At 38.8% G+C, this 15,779-nt stretch overlaps 1 protein-coding gene across 2 annotated transcripts in view; it reads left to right on the plus strand.

Moving 5' to 3' along the window:
- Nucleotides 1-11,473, plus strand: part of erf (Ets2 repressor factor) — a 31,002-nt gene extending 19,529 nt beyond the window's left edge. Inside the window, exons 2-5 of one of the 2 annotated variants that reach the window (XM_082186193.1) lie at nucleotides 2,951-3,185; nucleotides 7,052-7,167; nucleotides 7,276-8,207; nucleotides 8,299-11,473. In XM_082186193.1, coding sequence (XP_082042319.1) covers nucleotides 2,951-3,185; nucleotides 7,052-7,167; nucleotides 7,276-8,207; nucleotides 8,299-8,856 — 1,841 coding nt within the window. In that variant the 3' untranslated portion in view covers nucleotides 8,857-11,473. The remainder of the gene's footprint in view (nucleotides 1-2,950; nucleotides 3,186-7,051; nucleotides 7,168-7,275; nucleotides 8,208-8,298) is intronic. The other variant, XM_082186194.1, reaches the window with a different exon arrangement.
- The last annotated feature ends 4,306 nt before the right edge of the window (nucleotides 11,474-15,779 follow it).

Consider the following 15,779-nt stretch of genomic DNA (forward strand, 5'->3'; position numbering starts at 1 on the left):
CTCAAAGGTTGTTTCAAACTTGTATGACTTTCTTCTGCAAAGATGATATTTTGAAGAACTGTTTTTGTCCATACATGTCATACGCCATGTCAATGGCGTACAAAAAAACATTGAAGCCCACTGGGAACAAAAAAGACACTGTCAAAGTGACAAAAAGACACTAAGGCATTTTTCAAATTATCCTTTGTGTTTCAATGAAGGAAGTCATACAGGTTTAAAACCATATGCGAAGTTGAGTAAATTAATTTTCTTTTCTTTTTTTTCTTTTAATCTGCCTTCGTGTATTAGAATCAAATGTACTTTGGATATTTTTACTATAGCTTTTGCATTTTGATTTCATTAATTGATTGAGATAAAAATTCTCTTTGCTATACGTGTATTTATAGCACTAAAGTGTCTTGTTGCTAGGAGATGGTATGGGAGCCAGGGACCCAACGCACGAGAGAAAAAGGTATGAGAGCGGAGGGAAAAGGCGCACTTCTTCTGAAAGCTGAATGACAAATACACTCACGCATACGCCGTGAGTCAGTGCTGACGCGCACCCACTGTGGGAAGCTTTGTGTTGCTGTGTGCCCACTCGCTCGGTGGAGGTCTGAGCCCACAAACACACGACTAATCATATATGATCTGTTTAGTGTGACATGTCTTGGTAAAATTGGAATGAATGGTGGGAAATGCATTAAACTTGAGGATCTGGAGACTTTTTGAAGTCTCATTCCTACAAACCTCTTTGTGTAAAGGCCTGAAATTACAGGCTCATTTGGTGGAGAGTCTTTTTTATTGTTTTTTTTAATGTCAACCAGTAAACAGTATTATTTCCAGGGTGTCCTGCATTGCTGAAACTTCCAACAGCCAGAAAAAGGAATCATATTTTACTTATGTTGTGAATTAAGTGTTTGCAGTCAGAATTGAATGTTGAGAAGACTATTTTGATGGTGAGAACGCATCTTTCTGTTGAATTGATTCATGAGTTAAAGACTGGTTATTTTTAGTGAATCAACATCATACAGGACAACCAGAGCAGTGCGATTTCATGATTGAATGTCTCTTATTTGCTGAAATCAGAAGTGTTGTCTGATTTATTAGTAAGTGACTTTCATAAGCTGGTTTGATAAATGATTGGGCTGACTGAACTTGCTGAATCCACTTGAGTAGTTAGTGAATCAACATTTGTCTCACTACTGAGCTGTTACTTAAGTTTTAATTACTTTATACATGAACCACATTTTGTGAACTTGAATTTTGTAAAACTTAAATTTGTATAATTACTGACTTGTTGCCCATATGACAGTATTAATTACCTCTGGGTTAACCATGTGCTTATATCAAGTAGTCTAACTGATCTGCTTCTTTTCAGTGGGCCAAGTCAGTTTTACATCTCCGATTTGCTAGATCTTTAAACCAAACATCTCAGTCATGAGTCAAGCCACATTGCCGACTGTTTAGCAGTTGTCACGGACAGTTAGTACCAGCCCACGATGTCCAAGTCATCCTACCGCCCCCCTGCGCAGCGTGCGTCCCTGCAGCACATGTGTGCAGTTGGCGGTGGCGGTACTGCTGAGCTGTTCTGCATTCGCTACTTAACACTGTGATAGGCTTTATAAGCAGCCAAGCTCTGAACCATCTGAAAGGGGCATTCCACTGAGTACAACAACACGTCGTGCGCCAAGACCCTCTCTTTCTCTTTTGTGTGCGAGTGTGGGAATTATGCTGTTATTTTCAGTCGTTCCCACCTGACATGGTGCGCCTAAGAGATATAATCTTGGTTCATTGTTGTGTTCTCTGGTTTAGTTTTTTCTTTCCTAATAGGAAATCGTGTCTAATTTAGAGTCAGCAGAAATACTGCACCTCATTCTTATTGTGTCTGCAGACTTTGCTTTTTCATACTTGACCAAGCACGCCAACGGCAAACTGTCAGGTGTTTCTCCGATGTGTTTGACAGGCTTGTTTCAAAGAGCTTTTCCGCCGTCACGTTGACTCAGCGTTGTGCATGAATTTGTAATAGGTCTGTCACTTAGCATGTTGTGTAACCGTCTGTCCATGTTAACGTCCCAAAGCACAAACAGTTTCTGTAATGAGACATAAGACCCTCAAAGTCACACCATGTTTTTGTCTCGCCTCCAGCAACCTCCTGCTTATTTTCTTCTTTTTCTGCAAGTATTGAGTCTAAAAGTGGAGATTGTATACCGTGTGTGTGTGTGTGTGTGTGTGTGTGTGTGTGTGTGTGTGTGTGTGTGTTTATGAGTGTTGTTTTGACTACTGCCTCAAGGATTCTTGATTGAAGCGCTTGTTAACTAGACACTATGGAATTCTGACAACTTATTCAACTTATTCATACTCAGAGATGATTGAGAGAAAGGAATTGCATACAAACTTTTACCAGACTAAAATTCAGGAAAGTTGAGGCTAAGTTGTACTTCTGTGTCGAACCTACACCATAGCTATGCCGTAGGCTGTGTAGAACGCGTAGCCTAACGTGCACCTCTCCAAAAACGTAACAACGCGTCAATTCTACGTGGACCGCCTTGTGATTGGTCTGCTAGAACCCCTCCCTCAGGTAAAACAAAAATCTTCGATAGCGTCGCATTTCCTCCTTTTGCCTTGATACTGTGGGTTGCACCATCAATATGCCCATGGACGCTGCCTAGTAGCAGTCTGCATGTGTAATTACACGTCAATGCGGACAACTACGCAGAAGGATAAATGAAAACTGGCGTAGAGGCTACGGCGTATGTCCGGCGCAGAAGTATAAATCAGCCTTTAGTCTGCATAAAGGCCTACAGCCTTGGAAACACATTGTTCCCTTGGCTTACTGTTATTTAACAGACTGCAGAAGTAATACGTCCCCCTTATTAATCGAGATTAGATGTGGTGAAACTTACTCTCACCAAACATTGACTAGATTGAGTCGAAGTGGCAAGACTCAAGTGTTTTTGTGTCTGACCTCTAGGGTTTGCCTTCCCAGACTGGGCCTACAAGCCGGAGTCGAGTCCTGGTTCCAGACAGATCCAGTTGTGGCACTTCATCCTGGAGCTGCTGCGGAAGGAGGAGTACCATGATGTCATCGCCTGGCAGGGGGATTACGGCGAGTTCGTCATCAAAGACCCGGACGAGGTGGCACGACTGTGGGGCGCCCGCAAGTGCAAGCCCCAGATGAATTATGACAAGCTCAGCCGAGCGCTCAGGTAAAGACTAAATCTGCCTTTTAAATCATTCGTAATTGCAATTGTGCTTGTTACTCCAGTCTACTGATGCAGTGGCTACTCTAAAGGGTTAACTACAAAACGGTAGGATATCTTTTTTGGCCAAAATCTTGGTTAAGACACTGCAACAAGCTCAGTTAAAATTTCATCCAAGGTGGGGTCAGGAAACCAGTAGATTATACATTTTTGATTATTTAGAGTATAGGCCTGTTCTCACCAAGAACGATAACTATATTAGCATCCACACCGATGGACAATATTCTCTATATTATAAGCGCATTGCAGTTATTATTAGCTTACTAAAGTTGGGTAGATTTGGATTGAAAGACAATGTTTTTGACATTCATCAGCTGAAAAAAAATCCTGTAAATGATTCCAATTTTTTTTTTTTTTTTTTTTTTTACCACTTAAGCTATGAGAATTAGAATTAAAACAATTAATAAAACTTTACAGTTATCATTATAGTTATCCTTTGTGTAAATGGGCCTTATCACTTGTTGCAACATGATTACTTAGCAACATACAGATAACGCCATAGCAACTACGCCAAATAAATATCAGATATATGCTGCATATTAGATTGTGGTAATTTCTTGTGTTTATTAGTAGACCTAATTTTTAGCATATTTGAGGACTAGCTAAATGTTAACACCAGAATCTATGATCAACTGCATATTTGTTGTTCTTATGTATCGACTGACTGTTATGCTAACATAAAAGAGTATGATAGATTAGGAACTTCAGATTATAAACATCAACTGTGAACGTTAGTCAAGTCTCTCTTGTTGTTCATTTTAGTGTTATTTGTGTGGTATGCCTAAGTGACCATTAACGGATTTGCTTCACATGAAGAGCATTTCAGATCACTCACTTATGAAGCCCATTTCAGTTAGGATGATGCCTATGTAGGTAGTAGATGGCAAGCCAATAACATTTTGTAGCTGTAAACTACAGCTGCTAGCTCAAAGTCTAGAGTGCTTTGTTTCTGATGACTTTATGTGTTCTTATGTCAACTGACTTTGTGTTCAACAACACTTCGGCTTTGTTTATCTTTCTGTGTTACACCATTTTTCCGCCTTTGCCTTTTTCCGTACTCTTCTGTCAATTGCAATCTGTCCAGTTGCCTGTTTGTCTGTCTCGTGTTATTCAGCGCTTTGGACCGGTCGCCATGGCAACCTGCGGATGCCCACTCAAACCTGCTGAACCTGCCTTTACCATCCTAGAATAATGAAGCCCACTTAGCGCTCATCAACCTTCACTTACAGGACTAGTTTGTGTCCTCCACTTCCGAGAACTCTTTCATTTCTCAGAGATATGAACATATGAATGGAAGAGGAAGGTAGGGGGAAGAATAAAGGCAACAGAAAGCTGTGTATGGTTCAGATGTGAAGCAGAAAGTTCTTCAGCGTCACAGCAGAGAGCGTGAAGACTGCTGAGAAAAGGAGAGAACTCGCCTCTGTTCAGCACATGTGGAGGACACAAAACACATCCTCTTAGTTAACTCAGAAAACGCAAAGCAGACAGGCACACACATTCTCTTTTGACCTGATTTTCTTCATTTACATAATTGTGAATTTGAAGGTAATTTTTAGGCCCAAACAGAATCCGTTTCACTGACATAACCTTTGCAGACTTATGCTAAATTTGATTGCCCATCATTTATTAAATTTTGGAATGCTCGATATATCGGCCACCATATCGGTATCTGCCGAAATGTTAATTTTTGATATTAGCGTCAACTGCAACTGCATTTCGTTCAGCTGCAACACTTCAGATGTGCACTGTTCACTATGATGGTTTTGAATTGCTTGAAATATGATTGGAATTACTTCAAAGAAGGAAAATAGTTCAGTGCAGCATGTGCAGCGCAAGTCTGTCATATAGGCTACATAAAACTATAATGAAAACACTATAATTGTGTGCTTGGGACATGGCTTTTAATGCTGAGACTTTTGTTTTTTGTAATTAGGCTCTCTAAAATTATATAAGAATTTGGATTTAGAGTTATCGGCCAATATATATCGGTTATCGGCTTTCATATATGAAAAATTATCGTTAACGGCCTAAATTTTCATGGTACATCCCTAGTAATATGTTTCATCTTTCATCTATGAATTTTTCATCTTCATCACTATACTTATTCTTAAGTTAAAGGTTTTGCTCAGATGCCTAATTACAAAATTTTGGTGTTTGGCCAGTAAGCAACAGCCTAGCAACCAACCGGAATACACTAGCAACTTCTTAGCAACACCCTGGCAACCATTGTTCTTTGGGATATACCATGATACTGAAAGAGTGCCATATTTATTTAAGGTCCATCAACACATCATGTGATATTACCATGGTACTTTTTTTTTTGTAAGTATATAATTGCATTTTGAAAGAGTTTATAATCAATTTTAAATTAGGATATAAAAAAAACAAACAAAAAAAAAACATTCAGTGTGGATCTAGTTATTTGGGAAGGAAATGCCTGAAGGCATTCTCTCTCTGCTCACTCTTTTCATCTATACCTAAGAGGTTGCACGTGTTCTTTAAAACTCAAACACCATTCAGACAGACTCTTGGCTGCACAGGCATCCAATTGTTGAGCTGTTGAAAATGAACAGACTTCAGACCAAGACAGTTCAAAACAACATGTACACATTTGTTGTTTTTATCTGTTAACCTGATGCTGCTTGTAGACCATGATATAGCCAGAAAGCTGCTTTCTTGATGGATGTCGTCTGTTTTGCATGGTGAAAGTAAACAGAAGTATTCTGTATTTTTACTCAACAGCATATGTACTCCATGTATGTGAATGACTGCACAACACACATGTGCAAAAAACACTTCGAGTTTTTGTGGTCTTTTGAAGCAAGTTCAAATGCACTTCAAAGAGCGGGGTTGTGCATGTGTAAGTGTTGTGTTCATGTGTGTGTGCCCTTTTCTCTGTCGAGTATGTGCCTGTGAACTTTTCAGTGCCCCAATTCACACATCATTGTATATCACAATCCTGTTTTCTCACACATGCACTTTCAGCACCCTCTGTGACGTCTTAATTAAACACATTGAATCCATAAATCATTTAAACATCTGAAGCTTCAGATGGCCACAGTGTCACGTATCTGCTCTGCACATATCTGATTCTGGTTGGCTGAATCCTTTCATGTGTGTAAGAATTTAACATGTGTATGTTATATACAATAACCTTGAGTACTCCTTAATGATACAGATAATTACATCAGGCTTTAACTGAAAAGGGTTTGGTTTTTCTCTCTTTGGAAATGCTGGTCTGAAATTTTACGTCCTGACAGCTGCAGTATGTGATCGTTTCACCTAAACATCTTGTGTACACCACTTTTCCATGTTTCTTCATTCAGAATATATCTCACACAGTGTATCAGATAGTCAAGGTGAAAACATTGTAAATTTAACATGATCTATAATTTACATTATAGAAACTTCATAGTACTGTGTTCAATTTATTGATTTTACTGAAATATTGGCTATTGTAAAGTCACTCAAAAATATTATATTAATATAATTTATTGGTTTTCAGAAGTTAATTTGGTTTTGGTTTTCGGCACTGAGTTTTCGGTTTCAGCCAAGAAATTTCATTTTCGATGCATCACTTATTGAAAGAAAACTAGGAAGTTGATGTGTTCTGTGTTTTGAAAACTGATCACCTTAGGAAACATGCAAATTCAATGTTGTAAAAACTTTTCACCTCTAAACTGGTCATTGCCTGTGCAAAGTTTGGCAAGTGTGAGAATGTCAAATACATAAAAATGGGTGGCCTTCAACAAATTGTGACTCCTAATAATGGCTTTAACAAGTGTGTAACCATGCCAACACTGTCTCTGCAGATACTACTACAACAAAAGGATTTTGCACAAGACCAAAGGGAAAAGATTCACCTACAAGTTCAACTTCAACAAGCTGGTGCTGGTCAACTATCCATTCATTGACATGGGCTCTGCAGGTGAAGATCCCTGCTTCTAAATCTTAATCTTTCTGAAACTCATTTAGTTTCATATATATAAAGTAAAAGAAGTCTTCAGCTATTAAAATTTCTTAACCTTTTCCTTAGGTTCTGGTGTTCCACAAAGTGCTCCACCTGTCCCATCTGGAGTTAGCACTCACTTCCGCTTCCCTCCATCCACGCCATCGGACGTCCTCTCTCCCAGTGAGGACCTGCGCAGTCCAGGTGTCTTCAGTGCTGTGCCTCGACGCATAGCTCGTGGCTCTGTCTCTGACTGCAGCGATGGCACCTCCACCAACTCGGAGCTTGAAGAAACTGGCATAGCTCCTGGCGATGACCGCCCGGCTGACCGTGCCTTTAGAAACCTGCTCCATCCACGCTTGTCCCACGACTCCTTGTTCCGTGTCTATGGTGCACCGCCCAACCCAGCTGGGCTCACCAGGAGCGGGCCCCATGTGCCCACACACAGGGTCCACCCTGATTCCTTGTCCCCATTCCCAGTGTCCCCTCTCCCAGGCCCTGGAGGCTTGCTGGGTCCTGCTCTTTCACCAGCTCTCTCCATGACCCCTACATCTCACATGCCCTACACACCTTCTCCATCCCTTTCACCCATGCTGGGCTCCCACTTCTCGTTCAATCCAGAAGACATGAAGCGCTATCTTCAAGCTCACACTCAGAGTGTCTACAACTATCATCTGAGCCCCCGTGCTTTCTTGCACTACCCCAACATTATCATCCCCCAGCCCCAACGCCCAGACAAGGGACTGGGAGGGCCAGTGGGTGTTGGTCCACACCTGTCAAGTCACCCTCTGCACCACCAGGCTGAGGAGACTCATCTATCTCCTTTCAAGTTTAAGTTACAGCCACCACCACTGGGCCGCAAACAGAGAGAAGGGCCAACCTCGGCAGGACATGCTCCGAATTCTGGAAGTGCCGCTGCTTCTTTCTCGTACAGTGGGGAGTCTGGTTCGTCCTCAAACTCTGCCTCATCTGGAATGATGACCAACAATTCAACCCCAGGTGGTCCACCAAAGATCAAGGTATGTTCACCTTAAAATTAATTCTGAAGAACTGTAGCTTCTTTGAGAATTAAAGGGCTTTCTGTAACTCTCCAATTGTTTCCTCCTTTAGGTTGAGCCCATCTCAGACATGGAGTCGGAGGAAGAAGTCGAGGTCACCGACATCAGCGAGGAGGAGCATGAAGATGATGAATGTGATGTATTTTCCCCTCCCCACCCCAATGGTGGCCTTGCCCCTCCACCCAACCACGATCGTATGACAGATGATGACGATCTTGAGGAAGATGTCTTCAAGACCCCAGCTGCCCCTACCTTAGGGGTTGGGCCGAATCTTCTAGGTCTAAAAGCAGAACCCAGGGAGCTAAACCTGGGCCAGGGCGCTCCCATCAGCCCTGGGGGTACACTCTGCATCCCTCTGAAGCTGCGTTTTAAACGCCGCTGGAGTGAGGACCAGCGGATGGAGGCGGGAACCGAAGAGGCTGAGGATAAGAAGAGCAGGGCAGAGAGGGAGGAGCTTAACCAGGAGGTGGAGCCCAAACTGGGTGAGGAAAATGGAGACCGGAAGAGCCCGAACACTTTAGTTGCACCCCTGGGGACCGGCCAGAGGAGAGTGAGCTCTGAGCTGCAGCGAGCAACGGCACAGCTGTCTTTAGAAAACAACGTTTGCTGAAGAGGACGTGGTCAAACACACAAACTTAGCAAAACAGAGCTGTCCTCCTCACAGGCTGAAGGCAACTGTTGCTCTCAGAAGTTACGTGAAGACCATCCGTTCAGCAAGTTCAGATGCCCGAACCATCTTTCAAACTTCTGTACATGCAGGTTCACTCACTTCAAGATGTTGCAACACTAAAAATTAATACTGACATCTTTTTTTTTAATGCTTTTTAAGTAACCAGGCCCTTTCCACAAGTTTAGCCAGAGTCCCTTGCTTACTGAACCCATTCCTTTCTGTTTGCTGTGTTAGACTAACACCATCCCACTAGTCTCGTTGAAGTCTTGGACACTTTCCCCCCCAAGAAGCTCCCCGTTAGGATCAACTCAATACCTTTTTAAACAAAATCAAGAGATTACAGAAGTGCCTAAACCAGATGTTGATGCACCCCTGTAAAACATCAGTAGAGATGGTGATAATGAATAATTAGATTGTGATAAGTCTTTTTTGGCGTGTCATTCATGTCCATGGAATTAAAGGTCACGGGCAAGTGGACATTATCACTATTAAACAGACACTCTTGGATGAAGTGAATGCAGGAAAGATCCTGCCCAACCCCACCCTCAAACTCAATCATAGTTCTCAGAATTTTTGGATATGGATGCTCTTTCTTCTTTTTTTTTTTTTGCATACCAAGATTCAAACACCAGACTTTTTGCAGAACCAACTTGCCTTTCGCTTTCAAACCAGGACCTTCATGTCACTGCCTTCACTACCGGCTCTGGACAACTTTCCCAGCTGTTCAGCGAGCTCAGCCGACTTAACGGGACCACTCGACAACCTCTTAACGTATCTTAACACGTGTATATACATTGGGGGATTTATTTTATATATGTGTTAGTCCTTCTTCATGACCACCAGCTGGATGACAAATTATAGATCACATATTATTCCTTCTCCAACTTATTTATTTAATTTGTTTTATAATGCAGTTTTAACCCTGAGGGAACGTTATAGGAATGTTGGGGCAACGTATCAGAGGGCGCTTTATGGTTTGAGCTTCGTAATCATCCCTAAAACCATTTATACAATGCTCTACACCCTTCTATTTTGGAAAGAACACGAACCTTCTTGGTTTGTTAGGCATAAATCTCAGGCATATCTCCCCACATCGCTTTCCTCTATCCAATAGGTTTTCTTTGAATATAAAACCTTCAAATGAACAAACATTTGTGCCTTTTTACGGAAGACTGACCGCCCAATGCTTTTAAATGGGTTGCTTTATTGACATACAAGCTCACATACAGGAGAGGCCTTAGAAACATGACCTCAAACACTGCTTTTATGCCTTACTTAGTTTTGTACCTTAAAAGAAACTATCCTAAATAAGATTTGCATTTAGAGTCCATATATTCTCACTTTATAGACATATATATTTGATAAAAGAACAAACGCTGGTTTTGATACAAATTATATTTCAGAAGGTAAATCTATATGGAGAATCTATGTAAGGAAGATGTTTAGTTTCAGGGCCCTACAGTGCTTTACTGTGAAAGAAAAGTGTTTTTATAGACAAAGCTAAACAACTGACCAATCGTTAAGAACCCTGAACGGCACAGCTGTCCTCGGCCTTATAAGGAATACGTATAGTTTTAACTCGACCCGTCGCATTTGCGTTCTCCCTCTCAGTCTCTCTGCAGTGTTTTAGTTGTAGGAGGCTGTGTTTTCTCCACGATGATCAAGATTGAACAGGTATCACATCCTATTTGGCTTAGCGTTTGGCGACGGCCAGCTCCATTTGTAGCAAAGTGCAGGGTCTTTGTAGTAAATGACATCACGACCATATCCTTGAGAAAGGGACCTCAATTCTGCAAACTGACAGCTAGAAAGTGGACATGCAGCCTCTTAGCCCTCATCTAAGGAGGAAGTATAGGACCTGACACACTTAACACTCATTTTTCTTCTTTTTTTTTTTTTAACTACTTTTTTTGAGTTTGTTTGGCGGCCTTACACAGGTTCAGTATCTGTATTTCAACTGACTGCTGCCTTATTTGTTAGAAAATACTTTTTCTTCTCGCTCTCTTCAATATAAACCATGCTGTTTTTATTATACCTTTTTTTGTTTATATTACCATTTATCATTTTTAATGTTGATATTATTGCTGGTATTTCGTTTGTACCCCTTACCTTAATTTTAACCTCTCAAGATGAACATTTGAATAAATCGTACTCCTCTACCCTCTTTGATACCGTGATATTAAATTGCTCTGGCTTTGTATTAATGCTGGTTTTTAGTTATAATTAAGAAAACCAGTTGAAGAGGGATGAGTGACATAATGCTATCACATTATTTTTATTTTAATGTCTCTCTTTTTTGGTTGTGTACATATATAAATATATATTTTCCATTTTGAGGGGATGATGTAAGAAAAAGACAAATATTTCTTTGTGTTCAAGGTCTTTTGCTTCTTTCTTAAAGCTTTCCATCTGTCTCTCAATGGTTATGTAATACTTTGTAAAGAGAGACGAAACTTGACGTTACAAGGAACCATGTATACTTTAGTTTCTCATGTGGTTTCCTTTGCTCTTGTAATTAAAACTGTAATCAGGGTTCATTAAAACAGGTAAAAACGGATCTGGCTTTCTCGTCCTTTACTCCATTTGCATCTCTCAGTTTCCTAATTTTATCCTGATTGTGATGGTATCTTGTATCTGTTAGTAAACACTTTAAGATTCAACTATTTCATAATTTTTTCACCATGCTGTCTATTAAACGGCAAATAATATAACAATCTAAAACGATCTTAGATCATCAAATATATATTTTTAATTTAAAAACGAATTCAATGAGTACCAGTAATAAGAATGGTAGATTCACTAAACCTAAAAAGCCATTATAATACTTAATTTGGCAAAGCACTACAGTAATATACCATAGTAATACCATGGTGTTTTTTTGGACTGGTTGGGACAATTATTCTAAAATCTGCTGAACATGAATCCAGGCATGTACAAGCACGCATAAAGATGGATTTATGTTTTATTTTTTGTTGTTGTTGTTTTGCTTCTGTGGGTTCAGTTTGAAATACAAGAAAGGGCTGCTATTCTAGATCATGTTTGAACTGATGCAAAATGAACTAGGATTTGCTTTCATAATGCTACGGAGACCGTTAACACTTAAGCATGAACCAGAGAGCATGGGTTTAACACGAAACGAGAATCATTCGTTTTAGAGAGAACCCTGGAATCAAACGTAAACCCATTTAATTTCATCAGCCTGAAGGAGGAAGAGAACTTCTGAGAACTTTAGAATGTATTCACTTGTATTTATTTGTGAAACAGCGCGCTCTGCTGCTGAAACATCGCCATCGTTCACTCGTGTTCAGAGGCGGTACACTCGAGGCTCTTAAAGGCGAAGTGTCTTTTTATGTATGTATAAATACTTCATCTAATTGTAGTTTCATGTACGTAAGCCAATTTTTGCAATTCCGTTCGGTGTTGCTAGTGGTGCGGATACAGTTTATCTTAAAGGTAATCTACATGTTTTTTTGTTTGTTTTTTGACTGAGTAAAAATGAAGCTCCTTGTCTTTAACTTTCAGAGCTGTTCGGTCACGATGATGTGAATGTGAGTAGGCCAACCCGGAAGGCTAATTTGCCATAGGTTTACTCTAAAGGGTTTTTAAACTAACAGTTTCCAATTTTAACCTTAAACAAGGCTATATAAAGTTTGTAGTCTGAGTTTGATTTCTGATTAAATATGTGTTGTCACAAAAAGGCTCTTTACATTATAATGCTAACAAAATGATAATACTTTCATTAGAGACATGCAAGAAATGAACATATTCAAAGTGTTACTTAGAGATTATTAAACATCTCATCATTTCTGGGTCCTTTAGTGTTTCAAAAGCCAAAGTTATATCATTTTTGTTATGGTTTTAGCATAATTAGTAACACTGCATTGCATAGGTCTATTTGATATGTATCCTGCAACCACTAAAACACCCAAAATATGTATTTAATGCAGGAACCATCAGTATGCACAAATCTCTGTGCGTTATTTATTCTGTCATGTTTTTAAGTCACTTTTTTGCACCATTGAATTTCTTTCTTCACTCCAAAAAATAATCAAATATTTGACAAAAGCTCATAATTGGATGGGGGTGGAGGAGTTGGGGTCACACTTGATTGACAGGGAAGCCTGGACGCTTGCTGTGAGGGCTCGTTGACCTGTTAAGGGTAGGTCAAAGGTTAGGTTTTGCTGGAAAATAAGGCACTATGAACCAGTGGCTGGTTGTAACAAGGAGGCCTAATTTGTCTGTGATTGTGTGTTTTGAAGAGGCAGTGTGAATCTGTGGTATTTGACTTTTGATTGATTGACACTGACTGGCTTTTGACTTTCTCTTTAAATGTGTCCAAATGAAAGAAATAGAGAATACAAAGGAGATAATGCAGTTGTATAAATTTGACAAAAATAAACAAATAATTAATTCTTACTCAAGCACAAAATCAGTACTCTTATAAATAATATATATATATATATATATATATATATATATATATATATATATATATATATATATATATATATATATATATATATATGTATGTATATATACATTTCAAAAGTACTGCTTTGGTGCTCAAGGAAGTTTACTATATTTCTCTGTTGTGCTTCTTGTCTTTTCTTGTCTTTAAAGGCTTGTTTATAAGTCAGACCAGAGAAGATGTTTGTTTCCTCGTTGTTTGAGTCAAAAACTCAAATAGGCCCCTTCTAAAGCAGAGCCCTTTTATTCTTATACCCTTTGTACTTCATAATATCCCCATCAAAGTGTGTATCTAGTCAACCTGAAAGTCTCATTATGACTGAATATGCTACATTTTGGCCTCCCTTTCATTTTCACTTTGTTTTAAAGGTCAGGATGAAACTGGCCTTTGAGCATTAACTCTAGTTCTTCCTTCTCGTAGTTAAATGTTAACATTACACTAGACACACAACTGTTCACATATCTCATGAACATCAATCCCTGCCAGGACTTCTCTAGAGCTTTAACAGAACAACAGAGCAGGGTGTGGCATGTTTTGGAGATTACCGTGGATGAGTGAGTGTGTGTGTGTGTGTGTGTGTGTGTGTGTGTGTGTGTGTGTACGAGTTATGCAATTTTCCATTGCATGTCATAATTGCATGCAGAGTGCGTGACTGTCCAGCTGAGCTGTGATGCAGAAACTGATCATCTCCATAGTATGCAGTTCCACACACAGCCATTTGCATGTGTTGAAACCACACATTTATTTAAACATGGCTCAGAGGAGGCCACCCACAATGATACAATCACATTAAATGAATTTGCAATGCAGAAATGTATATCTGCTACACTGTGGCATTGCATTTTAAACCCTCATTTAAACTAATGTACTCACAACCCTTCCTGTTTGGTTGCAGTGATGGCAACAGGCATAATGAGCTCATCACATGGCTTGGTCATTGGTCTGAAGACCCCTACAGCTTGACCAATCACAGGTTGATTTGATGACGCTGGCTGTGGAAGGCGGGCTCAAGACACTGGCGGACGAGCTCTGCAATTGGCTGGATTCATGAAGGTATAGAAAGTATAAAATGAAATGGGAGTTGTTGAAGTTGTTGTGTCTGTTTATTTTTAAAAAAGTGTGTATATATAAAATAAAATAAGAATATATATACACACTTTTTTAAAAATATATATAAAATAAAGTATTTATATATAAATAAAATATAAGTATATATATAATATATATATATAAGATATGAATATATATATGTATATATATATTTTTTTTTTTATATATATATATATATATATACTTTTTTTATATTAAAGTATATATATATTTATATAGTAATGCTAAAATAGCTGAAACATACTCAAACTAGAAAATTACTTTCCTTCCTGTTTTTATCAACATAATGTCATCCCTGTTGGAAAATTCCACTTAAAAAAACAGCTACCAGTTTAAGTGGGATTTTCCAACGAGGATGACATTATGTAAATAAATAATAAACGGAAGCAAAAAACTCATTTTCAAGTCTAAGTTTGTGCTCTTAATATGAAAACTTAGGAGATAAAAAATAAAATAGAAAAATAACAACAACACCTGTGTTATGCATTAGGATTAATCCTCACTATATATATATATATATATATATATATATATATATATATATATATATATATATATATATATATATATATAGTGGCCAGTAAAAATGCTGAGTGGCTAGTAACTTGAAAAACAATTACAGTCAATATTCTAGGCTAGTTGTTGGTTAGATGAAACTATACAGGGCAACAATATGACAGTGCTGTGACTAGTCCCAGTTAGTCTAGCACAGTACATGTAGCATGTTTATATTAATATATAATTTAATAAATAATTATAAATAATAAATAAATAAAATAATATAATATAATATTATTAAATCATAATAACAATAATAATACATAGATGGATAGAATAGGAATAGACTTAGAATAGTATGGGTTAGTAGTAATGGGTCAAGTGTTGACGAAAAGGTTGCGTTTTTGTTAGCCGTTTCTGGAAAAGGCTGCTCGGGTTGAGTTGGTCAGGTCATTCCACAAGCGTCCAGGTAATGTTAATGAAAGTGATTTTGTTTTATTTGAAATTATTTATTTATGTAATTTTATTTGCTTTGATGTTTTAGTCCAATTGATTATTATTTTGAAGTATTTTGAAATAGCAAATTGTTAATATTCTAGGTTTCGCCCACCTACTAGCTTCAGTTGCCCCGCCCTTCAATTCCCATTGGTTGATACAATTTCATGATCGACCAGCTGTTTCTTGTTTTCCCATAACGCGATTGGCCCGAACGACCTGTCGATCAACGGGACTTTGACAGATGACTCCGCCCTCTTCAAGGCTACCCTAATACCGACAGGCTACTGTA

This window comes from Leuciscus leuciscus, assembly GCF_965113295.1.
Source record: "Leuciscus leuciscus genome assembly, chromosome: 12".
Lineage (NCBI taxonomy): Eukaryota > Metazoa > Chordata > Actinopteri > Cypriniformes > Leuciscidae > Leuciscus > Leuciscus leuciscus.